Source organism: Nansenia antarctica (assembly GCF_963989245.1).
Source record: "Nansenia antarctica genome assembly, chromosome: 13".
NCBI lineage: Eukaryota > Metazoa > Chordata > Actinopteri > Argentiniformes > Microstomatidae > Nansenia > Nansenia antarctica.
Window position 1 is genome coordinate 24,983,343 of NC_137683.1, and position 20,000 is coordinate 25,003,342.

General features: G+C 44.5%; 1 protein-coding gene across 1 annotated transcript in view; it reads left to right on the forward strand.

The window, feature by feature from the left end:
- Positions 1–20,000, forward strand: part of arap2 (ArfGAP with RhoGAP domain, ankyrin repeat and PH domain 2) — a gene marked incomplete at both ends in the record, with an annotated part of 85,931 nt that overhangs the window by 61,250 nt on the left and 4,681 nt on the right. Inside the window, 12 exons of the mRNA XM_080544135.1 lie at positions 1–174; positions 5,405–5,468; positions 5,673–5,836; positions 6,453–6,665; positions 7,518–7,623; positions 8,406–8,553; positions 9,675–9,752; positions 13,502–13,576; positions 14,341–14,458; positions 16,035–16,166; positions 17,431–17,564; positions 18,400–18,482. The exon at positions 1–174 is cut by the window's left edge and continues 25 nt beyond it. Coding sequence (XP_080400261.1) covers positions 1–174; positions 5,405–5,468; positions 5,673–5,836; positions 6,453–6,665; positions 7,518–7,623; positions 8,406–8,553; positions 9,675–9,752; positions 13,502–13,576; positions 14,341–14,458; positions 16,035–16,166; positions 17,431–17,564; positions 18,400–18,482 — 1,489 coding nt within the window. The remainder of the gene's footprint in view (positions 175–5,404; positions 5,469–5,672; positions 5,837–6,452; positions 6,666–7,517; positions 7,624–8,405; positions 8,554–9,674; positions 9,753–13,501; positions 13,577–14,340; positions 14,459–16,034; positions 16,167–17,430; positions 17,565–18,399; positions 18,483–20,000) is intronic.

The following is a 20,000-nucleotide window of genomic DNA, read 5'->3' on the forward strand; positions in this document are numbered from 1 at the left end:
CTATGTTGAGACAAGACTGCGAGCTGATTGGTCGGCTCTTCTATAAGGAAGGTTACGACCTCTACCACTGGAGGGTGGGCTGGTTCGCGTTGGAAGGCTCGACCCTCCACTTCAGCTCAGGGGCGGAGGAGGCTTCTGAGGAGGCGGTGCAGCTCAAACAACTACAGGAGCTCAGTACGTACCCACACTCGACGTACACACGGTCTCACACACACACACACACACACGCCTCCAGAGTCATGCAAATGTGCAGGCTTACTGTGAGTGAGGCTAATTTCACATTGTGTCTTTTATTTGGTTTCATTTGTGTCTAGTATTTGCCAGTTAGGATGTCAGTCGGTCAATCAGGCAGGGCAGTACACACTACTCGATTCGTAACATTTAAATCGGTGTGCATACATTTAAAACGAACAAACAAACAAACAACATAGGTATTTTGAATCCGCTTAGGGCTTACTGTGGTTCATAATCAGAACGTCATGACTGGCTGCCCCCCCCCCCTGTTCACCTGGGGCAGCGTTAGGGAACTGCCATGGTGCCAATCCAAAACCACATTTGTCACAGATGGGAAACCTCTAGTACCAGAGGGGGCTGCTCTCTTAGGGGGGGGGGGGGGACATACTATAACGTGGTGGGGAACTTTAGGAACCATGTCCTGTGACATGGGATTAGCACCCAATAGTGCAAGTATGACACAATAACAAGAAGAGCAGTGCTGAAGTGAACCATTGAGAGATCAAATACAGCAGTTTAAGGGCATGGGGACGAGAAGCTGCTCTAGAGTCTAGAGTACACATGCTATAAAGGCTACTGCTTTGTGACTCTGTAGATTGTATACTGTATATGCTGCAACATTGGGAATGTGGGCATAGCTTTGAATATTTTTTAAAAGAAATCTGACGTAATAATAATAATAATAATAATACATTAGACTTATAGCGCTTTTCTAGACACTCAAAGACGCTTTACAAACTGAAAAGATTGAGTAGTAATAATAAAAAGAAACAAAAAAGAAATAAATGAAAGTATAGGGGCCTAATTAAGGATTAGTATTACTAATTACTGTGATGGACACAGTTTCTTCCCTCTTCACTGCGATAGCCATGAGGTGGAGTGCAGTCAGGCACAAAATGGCAGCCGACAAGTCCACGGACTGACTGGGGGGCTTATCTGGGCTCTAAATGGGGCTGTTCCAAACGTGTCTGCCATATAATCCTCCAGAACCAAAGAGAGAGAGAGTGTGAAAGATGAAATATATGATCACCATTAACCTGCCAATGTTCCTGATCTGTCCACCCCCGCAAGAACAAACTGAAATAGATTGCTTCGACAAACAAGGATAAGAACATCATCATTTAGTTTCTTCAATCAATTTGTTTCGGTTCATTTGTTGCAGAAGGTAGCTCATTAAAAAGTTCTAGGCCCAGATAATCATCAGCCCGGCATAGATAAGGTGGAGTGATAGACTTTTAGCTATAGACATGGTGTGGCGAGCTGAGGCCATGAATGAAGATCGTACCTTATCATAGCTTAAAATCCAGGCTAGCAGCAAATACACTTAACTAATGCATTATAGAGGGCTGAGGTTTATTCTGTAGGCCAGCTCTAGTTTATCCAACATAATCACCTTAATTTAAATCAGAAAGATCAATGCTGTGGTACTGTTTTGGTCAGCCGTTCTGTTCTAATGAGCACATTTTGGAAAACAGCAAGAGATTTCACATTGCCTGGCAGTCACTGCTGATTCCAGAGGCTTCTTGTGCAGAGGATTGCTCTGACGTAATATGTTTTTCAAAAAAGAGACACAGAGAGTAAAAAAACGCAGCGATCCCAAGACTAATTACGAACCTGCAAGGCCACAGAGTTTGTTTCTCATCACAAAAGCATAACGTGTAATACAATTTCCACAGTAAGCCAAGAGGAGGATAAAGAGATTTAAAAGACATAATATGGATGTGTGTTTTTGTTTTTACAATGACAACACGTTTGCGTTTACCTGATAACAGTGTTTTAATAAAGCCCTCTCTAAGTCAATAACAATCGCTTAGTTGTTGTTTTCCCAGGTTGTTAGAATCAGAGCAACATTCCTTGCCCTTGAAACACTGCCAAACGAAATAACAGAAACTCATTTGGCAGAGAATATTGGAGATTAAGTGTTTTAGCTTTTTAGCTCCGTATACTGAGGTTGTCTAAGATCTTCAGTCAATGCAGTTCATCCCTTCTATGCAGTAATGTTACCAAGTGGATAATTGTTAAACAATACTCAGAATCAGACTTCTTTTTATTGCCAAGTATATTTGCCAAGTTTTCCACATACAGGAAATTGACTTGGTGATGTTGGTGCATACTGCATACTGTGTGTGCGTGCGCACATGCGTGTGTGTTTTTTGTGTGTGTGTGTGTGTGTGTACAGGCTCAAGGGTTTCCACGGCACCAAGTTCAATAACAAAACACACAAAGTACAATTAAAACGCAATGGGGAATTTTATTTGGTTGGGGGGAGGGGGGGGGGGCTCAGCTATCTATTAAAAAGTCCACAATCCTTACTCATGAGTTATCCAGGGGTATTCCAAAAGCCAAAACAGTTTGATACACGGGGGGGGGGGGGGGGGTAATCCGACAGTCCAGGTCACAGCGGGTAAACACACATACTTGTCTCACACTTCTCTCAGTCCAACTCACTACGGGGAAGCACACAGATACTTCTCTCCTAGGCAGTCCAACTCACTACGGGGGGGAAGCACACAGATACTACTCTCCTACTTCTTCTTGTTGTTGTTTGGACAGCTCTCTTTTATCCCCAAACCCTGGTGGCTTAATGATTCACAGGTGTGCCTCGTTGGGGCAGGAAGTCCATATAAGGCTTCCAAGGGGGTGGGGCCAGTGGGCTGCATTTTTGGTTGGGGCTGGTGATTTAGGCCTTGTCCACACCAAAAGGTTTTTCGTATATAAAAATATTACCATCCACACGAGCATGTTTATAAAAATATCTGTATCCACATGCACACGCATGAACGCAATATAAACACTGTCAGTGAGCATTCCACACCAGTAGTCGGCGATATAATTTTAACCCCATAGCCCCGCTGGCCAATCAGACACAAGGACAACAAAGCTACTACCAGTTCTTCCGCGTTACCGCTAAATACAACATTTTGAAGTCCAGTTAACAGTAAAAGAACTAGAAGCACTTTGTACACGTCCATTTTCCTCGCTTGTGTAGCCTCGACCACCGTTGCCTGTTGTAAACAAAGTAGTTACTGGCGCCAGGATATGACGTTGGAGGGAACAGCAAACAGCTGCAGTGCGCATGATCATAGAAATCTACCCGCATGATGACGTGACGAATACAAAAAACTCTATAGTCTATCTCGTCCACACGTCAAAAATATACGCTGTATATTATATACAGCGTTTTTTTTTTTTAAATCTTCACTCTGGACGGAGTTTTTCAAAATGTTCGTTTTCAGGGGGCAAAAACTTGTTTGCGTGTGAACGAACCCCCAAAAACGAATATAAAAATCCACGTTTATTAAAAAAAATGTATTGGTGTGGACATATAGCCTTAAAAACAGGAAGATCTAATTTCGCACCACCTAGACCAACCCTATGTAAAGCCTGACGACCACTGACACCAGCGTTTACGCCCCATTTCCTCTCCCAGAGACGAGAAATCACTCTGGTTCCATCTCCTTACCTCTGTCTGGCAGATCTGTCTGGGCTGCCTTGATGTATGTTTACCATGTCTGATTTTATAATGTACTACTGCAACTTGATGCATATAGAGAGAGTGCACACAGTTCCATATACAGTGGGGGGATTAAGTATTCCATATACAGTGGGGGAAATATATATATATATATATATATATATATATATATGTATATATATATATAATATATATAATATAGTATTGTTAGTATATATATAGTTTTTTAATTCACCATATTTCCATTGCAGCTGTTCGCATGCAATTTAAACAAGACATTGGTATCAGTAAAACTACACCGCTAAAGACACTACGACATTCCAATCCATGAAGAAAAAGCGATCTGCGATAAAGTGGAATGACACAGGGAAAAAAAGTATTGAACACAGTAAGAAAAAGCACTGAACCAGCGTATGCCACTAATGAGTTCTCCTACCTGTGCTAATTACAATCAGCTGGGTTAGTGCATGTTGGTGGGTAAGTACTTCCACTCTCTGAAAAAGGGTTTCCCACCTCTGAATGCAAGTAAACAAGTCATCTGTCACCAAGCTTTCCTGCAAGAAACATCTCATGATGGGTAGAGGCAAAGAGCTCTCCCAAGGCCTTTTGCAACAAGATTGTTGAGCAGCATAGTGATGGTACTGGTTACAGACGGATTTCTCAACTCCTACATGTTCCTGTAATCACCATTGGGGCCATTTTCCGCAAGTGGAAGGAACGTCACTCGACCATCAACCAGCCACGCACAGCAGCTCCTCGCTAGATTTCTGACCGGGCAGTCAGAAAGTTAGCCAGAAAAGTAGCCCAAGGACCACTCGAGCAGAGTTCCAGAAAGATCTGGAAGCAGCGGGTACAGTTGTCACAAAGAAAACAGTAGGCAATGCACTCCACCACCATGGTCTCCATTCGTGACCACCCTGGAAGACTCCATAACTGAAGAAAAGGCATGTTGAAGCTTGTTTGAAGGGGGCCCACCCGCTGTGCCGACGGACCACGATGCCGACAGTTTATTAGCGGATTTCTGCGAGAGCTGACAAGGCGGTACATGTGGGAAAACTAGGGTTAGGGTTAGGTGCTAGGGTGCTACGGTTAAGGTTAGGGTTGGGGTTAGGGTTAGGGATAGGATTAGGGTTAGGGTTAGACATGCCAGCATGTACCAAGTCGACGTAGCACCTAACCCTAACCGTAGTTTTCCCACATGTACCGTCTTCCCACATGTACCGTAACAGAGAAGCGAGAGAGCATTCACATGCATGGAGGGCTGTCGGCACAACGGTCCGTCGGCATATTGATGGCCCCGTTTGAAGTATGCTACAGAACATTTATTGAACTTTCTTTTATGGATTGGAGTGTTACTTCTTTAGCCATGTCGTTTTATTCAGTCAATACCAATGTCTGGTCTAAATTTCATGTGAATGGCTTCAATGGAAATATCTTGAATACATTTTGTTTCATGTGTTGTATGGCCAATTTCATTATGTTATGTGGCTATACACAACTGTACTGTATAACAGTCTCTCTCTTGTGCTCTTTGGTCTGTAGGTCATCATTAGGGTGGTACTGGAAATGTTAATACCATCGCAACGGCATACATTACTAATGACGGACAGTTAGGCCTATACTTTGCTTCAGTTGAGAGCGTATTATTTATGATTAAAACGGCATTAATATATGTTGATGTCGTTTTTCTCTCAGCTGTTTCTACCCACTCAGAAGGTGAGGACAGGATCCAAGTGCTGCTAATGGTGGAAAGCGGAAGGTAAAGTGTGTTTATCTGTGGGATGCTCGCACCTCCATTTGCAATGAGTCGCCTCAATTAACTCAATTAACTGTTAACAAGGTGTGCTTTTTAAACGTATCGTACATGTTATTGCATGCATGTTAAGTGGGGGGTGCTGTTATTCATGAACTTGTGTCCATGGTATGTTATGTTAATGACCCTGCTGTCTTCTCTCTTTCACAGAACTGTGTACATCCACGGTTTCAACAAAGTGGACTTCGCCCTGTGGCACTCTGCGATCCGATTGGCTGCCGGCACCGACAGCAAGGCGCTAGGCAACCAGCAGCTCAGTAAAAACGGTGTCCCCATCGTCGTGGACAGCTGCATTGCGTTTGTCACCCAGTATGGTGAGTGTCCACAACACAAGTCATCCACAACACCTCTCAGACACCCGTAGCGTAGCGCCCAGAACAGCTACAGAAGCGGGATACAGCAGATAGATACCACTACGGTGCGTGTGTTTGGCTGTCAGACTGGGTCTGCACTAAACAACTCCATAATACATGGAGCCTTGCCAAACAGGACGTCACAAAGGAGTAGGCTATAGCAGGAACAGCAGAGGATTTGACTCTCTCTCTCTCTCGCGCCTGTTTCTCTCTCTCTCTCCTCTCTCTCTCTCTCTCTCTCTCCTCTCCTCTCTCTCTCTCTCCCCTCTCTCTTCTCACTCTCTCTCTCCTCTCTCTCTCTTCTCCTCTCACTCTCTCTTCCCTCTCCTCTCTCTCTCCTCTCCTCTCTCTCTCCTCTCCTCCCTCTCTCTCTTCTCTCTCCTCTCTCTCTCTCCTCTCTCTCCTCTCTCTCTCTCCTCCCTCTTCTCCTCTCTCTCTCTCTCCTCTCTCTCTTCTCCTCTCTCTCTCTCTCTCCTCTCTCTCTCCTCTCTCTCTCTCTCTCTCTCCAACCTTCCCATCCCTCTTCCTCCATACTCCCCACTCCCTCCTCCCCCCCCCCCCCCCCCCACACACACAGGTCTGAGCCATGAGGGGATCTACCAGAGGACGGGAGACCCCCTCCGGGTCGGGCAGCTCCTGCAGGAGTTCCAGAGGGACGCCCGCAACGTGAAGCTGAGGGTGCAGGAGCACCAGCTGGAGGACGTCACCGACACTCTCAAGAGCTTCCTGTCCCAGGCCGAGGACGCACTCCTGGCTAAGGAGCTCTACCCCTACTGGGTGTCTGCGCTGGGTCTGTGGAGTCAACTAAATAACATACCGTGACGTTAGAATTATAAGGTTCTATCTCCATTTTTGTCAAAATTGATTTTTTTACATAATCTGATCCATTAGGTGTTTACTAATGCCTGTGTGGTGTTATTTTTAAAATGTTGAAATGTTTTAGTTAGTAATTAATAAAATACAAAGGTTCCATCTCACAAAACATAATGGAATGTAGGAAACTTTGACGCTCAATATCTCTGAACTGCCCGAAACGGAGATAGAACCTTATAATTCTAAGCTCACGATACTGTCTCGACATAACATACCGATACCGGCTCTTAACGCTAGAACAGCCATGGGTGGGGTCATTTGGGATGGGGAGTTAAAAACAAATGTTATATCTTTGCACTCGATCAAATTTCAGGACCCTCCTTTCATGACTTTTCTTAGATATGTGCGTTTTACCACCCAGTATCCGTACGTGTTCAGAATTACATCAGGATACGCTAGTATAAAGCTATTGTGCAGTTTTTCTGTGTAGGAGGCAGGCGAATTTACAAGAAGCCAACTAGTGGTCGTTGTGTGTGAATAGCAGCTTTCCATTGTAAAGACTATGGTCATTTGACCCCAGAGGTGGCTCTTATAGTAGGTAAAATAGGCACGGCTGTTCTAGTGTTAACTTAGAGTGTACTTGCTTATCGGTTTTCTGTCAGAATGCCTGTCATGTCACGCCTCACAATATCATATTTTACGATCCACTTCAACTCGCTTTATGCGTGTCTGCGGGTGTGTGTGTGTGTTTTAAACGGTGAGTTTACTGTAAAAAAAATAGGCTATTCCGGCATCCATTTTTCATGATGTCTTTTCTTGGCATCCTCAGACGAGGAGGATGAGAAGCGGAGAGTGGAGAAGTATTCAACGTTTATCCGGAGTTTGCCAAAGATCAATAGGTCCACCCTGGCAGCCCTCCTACAGCATCTGTTCAGGTGAGAGCCAGAGAACCCTCCCTGCGGTCAATCCCAACCTCACACTGCTAATCTCACCGTTATGAGTTTGCCTGCAGACTGAGCTGCTGGAGTACTTCACACGCACACACACAAACAAACAAACACACAATAAGAAGGACTCCTCGAAATGTGGAGTCCAAGTACTTTGCCTAAAAAGGTGAACATGGTTAGAAATGTTTGATGAAACACACACACACACACACACCGACAACAACAACAACAACACGATGACAATGTCGAAATATCTGTGGGTGTCGGTGACACAACAACACAGACCAAGGGCACGTTGGCATGACGATGCCCCCTATCTCAGTGACACATCTCACCCACCCTGCCATGCCCAGAGAATGGAGTCATTATCTATTATTTATCTATATCTATTCATTCATATCACCATCCTTCGCATCTCCCCTGCTGCCTATTCCTTCTCCTGTGTCTCTTCCTCCGTCGCATTCATCTCACAACACAGAAGAAATAATTGCTTGTATATGAAAGATTGAGAGACCCTATTTCTGGACTACGAGTTACATGTTAGATTACATTAGACAATAAGACTAGCGTAGTTCTACATACTGTGTCATTAGAGATACGTGCTGATTTTACCACAGAGGCAGATGAAACATACAGTCTAGCATGATGTCTTGTTTGTTGATGCTTACATTGCATCAAGGGAGCTGTTTCCCTCCCAAAGCCACAGCGGTTGTCTCTGAGAAGTCTGAATGTTATGGCACTGATGCAGGTTGTCGTCTCTCTCTCTCCAGCATCAAGCGATGCTCCCATATAAACCAGATGCAGACTCGCGACCTGGCCTGCGTGTTCTCCTCCTGTCTGTTCCAAACCGAAGGTCAGATGACGCCCGAAATCAACGTCGTGGAGGACCTCATCAACAACTACGTCGAACTGTTTCACGTGAGTCTCCCGTCACAAACTTCAACTCCAAAAACCGTTTCCTTCCCATGCCTTTCTTGAACAATCGAGGGTGCGACGTCGTAATGACAAAAATCGAGTGTTGTATAAGGAACTTTTCTTTGTCGGTCGCCTTGTATCACCAGGGGAACGTTATTAGTGTCGCACCTGAATCACACAATAGCCTCCACCCCGCTAATGAAAGGAAGGGGGAATGATATCAGTGTCGCACTTGGAGCTCTGCCGTACTAATGGGATTTGGAGCGGCGGGGAATGCTAATTCCCTCGGCACGCCTGGCTTCCTCTTGTTCCAACCTAGAGGAAGAGTATTCACTCCAAATCAGTTTGGGATGGCATCGTTCGCATGACAAATAGCCATTAAGCTGAACCAATGAGGGTGAATTCCAGTATATACACCACACTGTGACATAAAACGAGTGAGACGTTCGCTAATTAAAGTGGCATTTTGGTGCCGGATGCCGTCGACTGGGCCTTTATCAGGCCCAAACACACGCTGCGTGTGTGTGTGTGTGTGTGTGTCTGTGTGTGTGTGTGTGTGTGTGTCGTGTGTGTGTGTGTGTGTTTTCTCCCCCCAATCTTCTTTGCAATGCATAACCCTGACAATGCAAATTGTTCTCTGAAAATGATAGGAAAAAGTTGGAATAATAAATGTAATTTTCCCAACCCCAGAGCTTTGTAAAGAAAGTCTCCGAAGCCATTTATTCGGGTTTGGTTCTGCGCCACGTCAAACAATAAGGCTGAACTCCCCACGTCTAAATGAGTTTAGGAGACTTGAGGAAGCATGAGAAGAACGACCTAATTCTACACTTTTTGAGTGACACAAACGTCGCCACAGGCCCCCACTCGGTTAGCCTTTTAACAGGCTGAATACTGGCTAGATATGAACTACGATTTTTCCATTGTCTGTTCTGATCCATTCTAGTCGTACCTCCTCGGCGTTATGCCAAATGCCATTCATTGACGTGAACCCATAGTCCTATTTTTCCTTCAGGTACAGTAAGTTTCTACAGATGCAGTAATTGGACAGGGTTGATGGTGAATTATCGGACGTTTGGTATTGTGCGTGTGTGTCCATGTGTGTATTGTGGCTTTGCTTCACACAGGTCAACGAGGAACAGGTGAAGCAGATGGAGAGAGAGAACACTTTCATCACCCGCTGGAACGACAAAAAAGACACCACAGTAGGTCAACCTGTTCAACTGCGCTGACGATCACAGTCAGCACTTTGGAGTGGTCTTCTGCGTGTGTGTGTGTGTGTCTGAGTGTGTGTGTGTGTGTTCGTGTGTATCTGTGTGCATGTGTATCTGTGTGTGTGTGTGTGTATATGCTTGCGTGTGTGTGTGTGTGTGTATCTGTGTGCGTGTGTGTGTGTGTGTGTGTGTATATCTGTGTGCGTGTGTATCTGTGTGTGTGTGTATCTGTGTGCGTGTGTATCTGTGTGTGTGTATATGCATGCGCGTGTGTGTGTGTGTGTGTGCGTGTGTGGTGTGTGTGATCACACACAAGGGCCCTTCTGATCCTAAATGCATTCATTCAACGGTCTTACTGTTGTTCTGGATGGGATCAGGGAGAGGGTGGGGGTGACGAGGGTCCGTTGTACCTATTAACCTTCACGGCTACTACTTGCTCCGATGCTCTGATGCCAGTGCCAGCGAGAAACTATTTGTTTTCAGATAACCTGAAAAAACGACATTAATCATCCACCTCCTGCTGCGGCTGAAGTGTGTTGTTGGTTCCCCCCCCCCCTCTCCTGAAGTGGACCTGAAGAGGCTTTTCAGAATAAATCTCGTCATGGCGAGAGTAAAAGGTTAATCCTACCGCAGGTCAACCCTATTATAAACCTGTGGCTGGGAGAAAATTGGGACCGAAAGAAAAGAAAAACAATAGAGTGAAAGAAATCAGTTTCAGCCTCAAAGCGGAGGCTTTAGTAACTTGGAAACAGGAGCACATATAACAGGAGCGCAGGAGCACAGGAAAGAGCAAACAGAGGTGTCAGATATTCAATTTAAATGCAGCGAGACTAGGCCCTTTCCGGGAGAGAAAAAGCCCCACCCAACCGTGTGATGATTTAATAGGCCCCAGGTTAGCGGTTTGTTGGGTGTAGCATGATTAGCCTAGCCTAGCGCTTGTGTGCGCCTGTGAGCTAGCCCCCTCGCTCTGCAGCTGTACTCACACAATACCCCTATCCACACACACACACACACACGCACGCACACGCACAAACACCGAAACCGTAATCACCTGTGTTTCATTGCCTCTCCCACCTGCCAGCTTTGGACAAAGGCCCATATGCCCCTTCTCACAGTTGTTGGTGAAGCTGTTTAGAAATATTTCCCACCCCTCCCTCCCTCCCTCCCTCCCTCTCTCCCTCCCTCCCTCTCTTACTTTTCCATTCTTTTCCCCCCCAAGGGTGTCCAAAGCACTTTTAATTGGATGGAATTAGCGAGAAAACAAGCACCAGTGCTTTTTCCGTCCTTTTTCTTTCTCTACCGGCTCGGTTAACTTAATAAAGACGAGCACCCGTTGGAGGGAGGCCAAACAGCGGAGCGAGAAATTGGACGACGCCCCATCGCCGCCTTTTGACATCCTCGCGATTACAGCTTACGCTACATCGGTTCGGAGGACTGTCATTTCCGTGGCATTTTTTTGAGCCACAGCAATCAAGAGTGTGTTCTTCTGGCCACTCATTATGTTAGAATTGTCTCTTCCTCAAACCCATTGTGGAATTCTCACCGTCTCTGTTCCTCCACTAACTAGTCCATTCGGTACCTGAGAGAGGTGTTGTTAGATGGATGAAAGTGACTGATTTATGACTGTGCCGTAATAGGAGACCCTGATCGTGTTTTGGCAGTATGCCGATGTCGCTGTCCAATCTTGCTACAGTATACAGTACCTCTCTACCTCAGGGTTCTTTCTTGTTGTCGAGCAACAGCTGAATGGAGCCTTGATTGCTCTTTGTCTGCGAGCTGTAATCTCTCAGTCGGAGTGAAACAGAGGTAGGGTTGGATGCTGTGTCAGCATGTCGGTTGGCCCTCTCTGTTCCCGCAGACGCTAACTGACACGCTAACTCACACACAAAACAACGTGGGTCTACCCGTCCTTTGTCCCTCAACGTATCCAGACGAAAAGGTCAACGTTCGACCTTACCTTCCAGTTCTGTGTGCCGTTGTTATGAATGTTCCTTGACTACGTCGTCAAGGATAGCCCTTACCTTTGAACATTCTCACTATTGTTGAAAACAAGAGTGGAAGGTTGTTGTTAATAGTTTCTATATGATGTTGTTTCTGACGGAGAGTTGGTTGTATCCTTCAGCTTTCAGTAACAGCCCTTTTCTATTATTTTGTGAGAGAAAAATGGATAGAGCAGGGATAAAGAGAAATGTGGCTTGCTGTAATGACATGATATGTCCAAGAGGTCTCTCATGTTGCTTTACAATGCCAGAGCAAGGTTGAGATGGAAATGAAAAAAGTGTCAGATGTGAATTCGTGTCTAGCTTCTCAAGGCTCTTGCCCTCGAACAACCTGCTGTGTGTGTGTGTGTGTGTGTGTGTGTGTGTGTGTGACACTCAATGCTGAAGAGTGGTCTTTATTCTCTCGATTGACAGAGTCTATCATCTCGATGTTGAAATTGATTTGAGCGATTTTATAGGGAGATTATTTTAAAGGATTATACAGTGGGGGAAATAAGTATTGAACACATCAACATTTTGTCCAGTAGATGTATTTCCAATGAGCCTATTCAAGTGAAATTTGCACCATACTTTGGTATTAACTCAAACAATCCAGACAAAACATCTAAACATTAAATTCCATATGTAAATAAAGTTATGGGTAATAAAGTGGAATGAAACAGGAAAAAAGTATTGAACACACTAAATGAAATAAATTCAATACTTAGTGGAGAAGCCTTTGTTTGTAATGACAGCTTCAAGGCGTTTTCTCTATGAAGTAACGCAGTATTCAGGTGTGATTTTGGCCCATTCCTACACAGATTGTCTTTAAATCTTGAAGATTGCGGGGGGCCCTCTTGTGAATCTGGATCTTCAGATGCTTCCACAAATGTTCAATTGGGTTTAAGTCAGGTGATTGACTGGGCCATTCCAACAAGTTGATTTTATTTCTCTGAAACCAATTGTGAGTTTCCTTTACTGTATGCTTTGGATCGTTGTCCTGCTGGAAGGTCCACCCACGTCTCATCCTCAGCAGCCTGGTGGATGGCAGCAGGTTCATCTCAAGAATCTCTCTGTACATGGCTCCATTCATTGTTCCTTCAATGATATGAAGTCTGGCAGTACCATGAGAGGAGAAACAGCCCCTCACCATGATACTTCCACCTCCAAACTTTACTGTTGGTACAGTGTTATTCGGGTGCAGTGCCATTTCTCCTCCAAACATGGTGTAACAGACAAAAAACAGCCCAAAAAATTTGACCAGAGTACATGCTCCCAGTAGTTCACTGGCTTGTCTAAATGTTGTTTGGCAAAACTTAAATATGCTTCAACATGTCTTTTTGTTCAGTAGTGGAGTGTTGTGGGCTGAGCGTGCACAGAGGCCATGGCGGTGGAGTGCATTGCCTACTGTCCTTTCTGTCTTCATCCCTCCCCTTCCACCTTCCTGACATCATCTGGCTTTGTTTGGCAATATATTCAGTTGTTGCCTGCAGTTCAGAACATGAACTCTACTGTCCACACATCCTCTAATGCTTCTCTCATTTCTCTCCATTTAGGCCCATGCCTACCACACTGAGTGGGTGGGGTGGCATTTAGAACAAAACACACAAAACACAATTAATCCTGGTGTTATGTTTTTTCACCTCCTGATCTCTCTCTCTCTCTCTCTCTCTCTCTCTCTCTCTCTCTCTCTCTCTCTCTCTCTCTCTCTCTCTCTCTCTCTCTCTCTCTCTCTCTCTCTCTCTCTCTCTCTCTCTGTAGTTCTCTCCGGCTGGAGACTTGATCTTCGAGGTGTACCTGGATAAGAGAGAACCGGAGAACTGCTGCCTAATCAAGGTAAGAGGAGGTGTGTGTTTGTCTGGGTTGTTGGATGAGGTCCGTAGGAGAGAGGGGGGGGGTGAGTGAGAGAGAGAGAGAGAGCTGGACAGGGAGGGAAGGAAGGAAGGAGTAAAATGAAAGGGAGCGGAAAGAGCGAGGGACGGAAGGGAGTAGAAGGGGAGAGGCGGCGGAGAGAGAGGTGGAGGAGGGGTGACGGAACAGGGCCGAGACATTGGTGGTTAAACCTGATGGGATTACTGCCACTGAAATAAATCAAAAGCGAGCTAATCAAAGAAACGTCTGATTTAATTGTGTGAGTAATTGCGTTTTATCAGCGGCGCTGGTAAGCTGCAGGTAATGGACTTATTTTGCAGGTGTGAAACAGCAGTAGGGTGGAGAGAGGGGGGGGGGGGGGGTTAGAGGGGTTGTTCAGGGACTCAGAGTCGACATTAACACTCCCCTCACTCTGGAGTAAGACAGCTGGCCTTTCTTTTCTTTTCCTTCCTAAACAATTACTTTGGAATTTGTCTCAGACCTTGGCCGTGTGCAGTCTTTTGTATTCTCCACTGCAAATAATGACTCACGAAAAGGTATTGACGGAAAGCGGCACCTTTTTCTGCATACGTGCGCGCACACACACGCACACACGTAGCATATTAGAAAGTTGAACAGCTGTTAAATGTGGGCTGGACAAGGATTAAAGCTCGCATACCCTTTAAGCTCCCTAAAACCAGGGTCGGACATCACCTCTCTAAGACATCCGTGTGGTTGTGTTGCATTAGGTGTCGCCCACCATGCGGTCAGACGAGCTCGCGGAGTCAGCGGTCAGCATGAGGAACGTGGTCACGAATGCTGACGACCTGTGGACCACGTTCGAGGTCATCGAGAACGGAGAACTGGGTACGTGAACAGACACAAAACTTTTTGGGCGGGACACCTAAATATTTAATGTGCTGGGTCGGGACCTATTGTTTCTAGTTCTACCGGGTACATCTGGTAAGAAACATGGTTTGTTTTTCAGATGGTTCACCAAGAAAAACGTGGGCTGCACTACAGCTACAACTACAGCTACACATTTGAATTGTATTACTATTATTTTAGTTCAAGCGTTTAGCTGTGGCTCCTACAGTTCATGCTAGCCGTAGCTTCCGCTCCAAACTTGTCGAATAACCGCACCGTATATCAATTAGTGATCGATGTGCAGAAGCTGTTTTTTTTCGAAGGGCCCTTTCTCATTCAGGGCACATACGAGGGGCCTACCTCCCTCATCTCAGGGCCGCGTGATTAGAAGATTATGCTATCTCCGTAATGAACTAGTGTCCGTGGATGTAGGAGCATACTGAGAAATTAGCCCTGCCTCGTTCGTTTGACGAGACGCCCATTAATTAATCATCATCGTGTGCCATAAATTACCATCATCCCCCTTCGCATGATAGACTCAGGGATCTGACCCACCTCTTGATATTAATATGCATAAGATAACACCTCTGTTATAGATACCTTCATTTTTTTTATTTTTGCATGGAGTTATTGCATGGAACATAAAAGTACAGCGCTGTCGTTTTGGTATGAAGTTGCTTTGCCTGGGTGTCGCTGTTGGGGGGTTTTGGTGGGGGGTGGGGGGGGGGGCGGGGAGGGGGGGGGGGGGTTGTGTCACAAGTTGTTGTGTTCCTCTGGAAAGTTCCAGAGGACAGGCTGTCCTCTTCTAAATACGTAAGGTGTGTTGAATACTGAATATTATTTTGGTGATGGTTCAGCATTTTTACAGTGCTTGAGACAACATGTTTTCTGTGGAATAAACATTAAAGTTCCTCTAAAGGTGCTGTTGTGACAGTTTGTGCTCCTGGCTGAAGAGCACGAAGAGAACGTGTAAGCTAATTAGACATTTTGGAGGATAACTCTAGATAAACACTGTTATCGTCGGCAATAGGCTGGAAGGGACATTAATATTTGGTGGATAATGATTAACTAATTCCTTGGCCTGAGTCTGCATAGATCCCTGAGAAAGATAAGCCCAGTGCTATGAATAAGTAATGCAGCTGCTATTTTTTTGTTTCCGTTGGATATTTTTGAAAAAAAGGAGAAGAAGATGAATATGGTGTGTAGAGATTGATGCAATAGAGGGGGGCGGGGCGGGGATGCAGGGCGATGTACAAGTGATTTTTTTGCTGATAGCATGTACTGTATTACCCTGTTTCTGAATGAGGGCGAGATAATAGGTCTATTTTGCACATGAGTGTGTTTTCTAATCATGTTCAGATTTGCAGAGGATAATTGCACATTTGAACTAGACAATTATAAAAGTGGGGAGAAAAAACAACAACGTATAGGTAATGGATTTTCTGATCTGATTTCCTGATGGCAGTTAGGCAATTATTCTGTAGTTCAGTGACTTGAAGATGAAATATTTTTGGGGGGAAACTGCAGTTGAACTACTAAGTTGTATTTGTTTTTCCTTTGTTGTCTTTTTTAACAGAGCGTCCTTTGCACTACAAAGAGAAGGTTCTGGAACAGGTGCTGGAGTGGTGCACTCTAGATGACCCAAGCTCTGCCTTCCTGGTCATCAAGAAATTTGGAGGAGCCAAAATGGCGGAGGATTTCCCAGGTAGTGTAGGCACCTGAATCCATTACGTCATACCTAACCTCGTCGAGACCAGGCCTTCTCTAGTTTGGAAAGCGGAGGGAAATTGAAAGCACAAATTCATTATCAAAGGGTGAAGGCCGGTATGCTTGCCACATCCCTAACCAGTCAATAGGCAGCACAATTATTTATTTATTTTTTAAATAGAGCTTGCTAGGAATGTTAGCTACATTGATTGGCTGACACTGACTAATTAGCTCTTTTCAAAAGAGAATGAGTGAGGGGGGGGGGGTTATTGTTCTAGAAACATCACTCATGCTCGAAACCATCAAAATGTGAACTCTCGCAACCTCACATACCCAACGTTCCACCCAAATGGGATCATTTTAATCAACAATTCTCCAGAACTGAGACCTGAGGTGTAGTTATGAGACAACATCATGCCTAACATACACAGGGCTCCCACGGGTCCTTGAAATCCTTGAAAGTTTGTGAATTTGAGGGGAAAGAAATCAAGGCCTTAAAAGTTTTTGAAAATAGACATGGGTCATTGAAAGTGCTTGAATTCCCCTCTCTCTCTCTCTCTCTCTCTCTCTCTCTCTCTCTCTCTCTCTCTCTCTCTCTCTCTCTCTCTCTCTCTCTCTCTTGTTTTGCTGTGCTGTGGTAGAGAAGGCAAGAGACCATCTAGTGTTCAAGCCTCTACATTCAAAAGCCTCTTTTTAATTGTTGTCTGTGAGCGGATAGTTCCTTTATATAAATTCTCATCTAGATCTGTCTCAAACTATGCCGTGTTGGGTCCTTGAATTTGAGGGAATTGAGTCTTGAAAGTCTGCACTGTAACATTATTGCTATTAAATCATGGCTTCAAACATCTGCAAATCACAATGGTTGTTTTCCTCAACTCGTTATCCAGTGTAATAGATTTTTTTACAGGGAACAAACAACGTCTGATGATCCCAGATTGATTCATTGAATCAATTCATTCTCACTTTTTCATGCAGTTTGAAACACCAGTTATGTGAGAAATGGAAAAAGACTGTGTGATGTATAATGGGTTATTATAGAACATGTACTGTGAAGAATAACCGTTGCCCGAATCGATTCGTTACCTTATTACAAATAAACATTGATTACATGCTGAACACATATCACCCTCTTCCCTCTAATCCTAATCCTAATCCAGTACAGATCATGTACAACCACATTTTAAGTCTTTGTTGATATCCTTGAGTCTCTTTCCCATTTTAGTGGTTGGATATGCTGATGAACTGCTTGTTCTGTTTCACATTAGACCACAAGCAGTTTATGAAAGGGGAACCGTTGAAGTTCAAGGATGGATCCTCCAAGCTGCTTTCGGGCCATAAATTCCAGGACAGATATGTTGTTCTTCGGGATCAGAAGCTGCTGCTGTACAAAGACATAAAAGTGGGTGCACTTTTCCTTCTTACACCATGCGTATGTGTCCACAGTATTACAGTGTGTGTCCTTTGTGTTAGAAATCGAAACAGACCTGAACATTCAAGACCGCCCCCGGGCCGGTTGAGACGAGGCACTAGCCCGGCCCCAGTCCAGCCCAAATGAGAAGTGTTCGTTGTGTGAATCCACCGTGAGCCTGATTGGCTTCATTAGAACACAGCGTGTACAGTCCTGAATGCAGGACCGGTATCCCTGGAGGCCACTTCTGAGCACGTTGCTCCAGTTGAGACGTGGTTTTTGTAAAAGGAGTGTGAAGATGTGATAATAATTGATGGAGGTGGATGGATTGTGGCATACAGAGGGGAGGGAAGAAGGGGTGTGGATGTACTGAATGAAGGCTATTGTTTGCCTTAATTAGTGTAATAGACTGCTCGGTAATGTGGCTAATTACGGCACGAAGACGGTGGAAATTGGCAGTGGTGTCTGAAATGTGCTTGATATTTATTTCTTTTTTTACATTCTCCTCTGTCGATGAGCATAATGGTTGCTGGGGTGACGATTGGTGTCAGGGACAAAAGTAGAGTGCCTGTCGTTTTGTTCTCTGGTAGTGATCCAGGTGGTCTGAACAAGGTTGTAAAGAAAACCATTTTTGTGTGTGGAAATGTCTATTATGGAACTGTTTGCCGAATGCTTTTTCTTCAGACCTCCATTCCATTCCATGCATTCCAATGCTTTTTCTTCAGACTTCCATTCCATTCCATTCCATTCCATCTCAAACTCTTACTTGCTATATTAATATAACTCTTACTTGCTATGTTCTGCCTTGTCAACATCACTTTCTCAGAGCACTAAGGCAGAGAGAGATATTCCACTGAAGTCGGTGAAGTGTTACCTGGGTTTGAAGAAAAAGCTCAAATCACCAATCAGGTAAATATTTGAGACAGTACATACTCACAAAGTCATAAACCCCATTTTCCTGAACTCAATAACACCGATTTAGTTTTCTGAGTAAATGTGTTTTCTGAATCTGTTATTAAGATGAATCATCTAATTGTTTTGCATTAGCGCCTCTCCTCTTCAGTTTATTATTTTGTCTCTCACTGTGAGTGTTCTTCTTCTTCTTCTTCTTCTGAAGACGTCACGCTGGCGCTTTTCTCCAAGAGTCCTCGACCGTTCGAGCCGTTCAAACCACTCCTAACACACTCTTATTTTTCACAATAATGAAATTGATTAAGTGTAATTGTGCTTTAACTAATACAAATTATTGGCCCTGCTTCTCGAAATAGGAAATAATTGCTGCCGGTTTATTTAATTTTAATAATGTTGTATTATGATAATTTATGACTCATGTCAAGCCAGCTGCAAGTTTTTGTTGGTTGAAGGAGAAGAAGAAAAAGCGAAGAAGCGTGTAGAAATGTATCATATTACCCAATTATAATTTCTCATAATTTTCTCCATGTATTGAATTAGAGTCAGGGGAAACTGCGTGAAAATTAGACTACAAAGTCATCGCCTGTGCCTCTCAGTCCAGGAGGATCTGGATCAGTCGTGATTCATGCTTTCTACAAAATATTAACGAGCATAAGAGAGGTCCCTTTATAATCGATGAGTGTGTTCATACCGCCTGTGTCCGTGGCGACAGGTTAGCGAGCGTCCATGGCCCTGCAGCCATCTGCTGCTCTGTTTCTGTATGTGTGTGTGTGTGTGTGTGTGTGTGTGTGTGTGTATGTATGTGTGTGTATGTATGTGTGTGTGTGTGTGTGTGTGTGTGTGTGTATGTGTGTGACCCGCCTGTGTGCAGGTGGGTCACACCCATACTGAACCACCTCATTGATCCAAATAATTCCTATTTTTTGGTCCTGTCAAACCAACAAAACAACTACGGGTTGTGCACGAGACACAACAGGAGATTGAGAAACAGAGAACGATTCTTCACATGAGTCCTTTCATCGACATTTTTATAAAAAAGATACCATTTGGAAGGACATCACCAGAATTTGAAATGTTGCGGATAAGCCATTCCGATTTAGAGCTGTCAGCAGTTCAACTTGAGTCAATGGATCTGAAGTTAAATAAACAACTTGAGTCAATGGATCTGAAGTTAAATAGCACAAAGTGAAAGAGAAAAGTGCCCCCTCCATTCTGATTGGTTCTCGTTTGTTGTTCTATTTTATCGCTGTGATGTCCGACCGATCATGTCTGGAGAGTTCTCTGAGCCGCTCGTTCGCATCACACGGTGTGTGTGTGTGTGTGTGTGTGTGTTTGTGTGTGTGTGTGTGTATGTATGTATGTATGTATGTGTGTGTGTGTGTGTGTGTGTGTGTGTGTGTGTGTGAAAGAGCACAAACATGCTTGTCTGTGAGACACTCCTTCAAACTAAAGAATGCTTAACCCTGTGTACCCAGTGTTCACCTTGACTCAGAACACAATGAGGTGTCCACATGC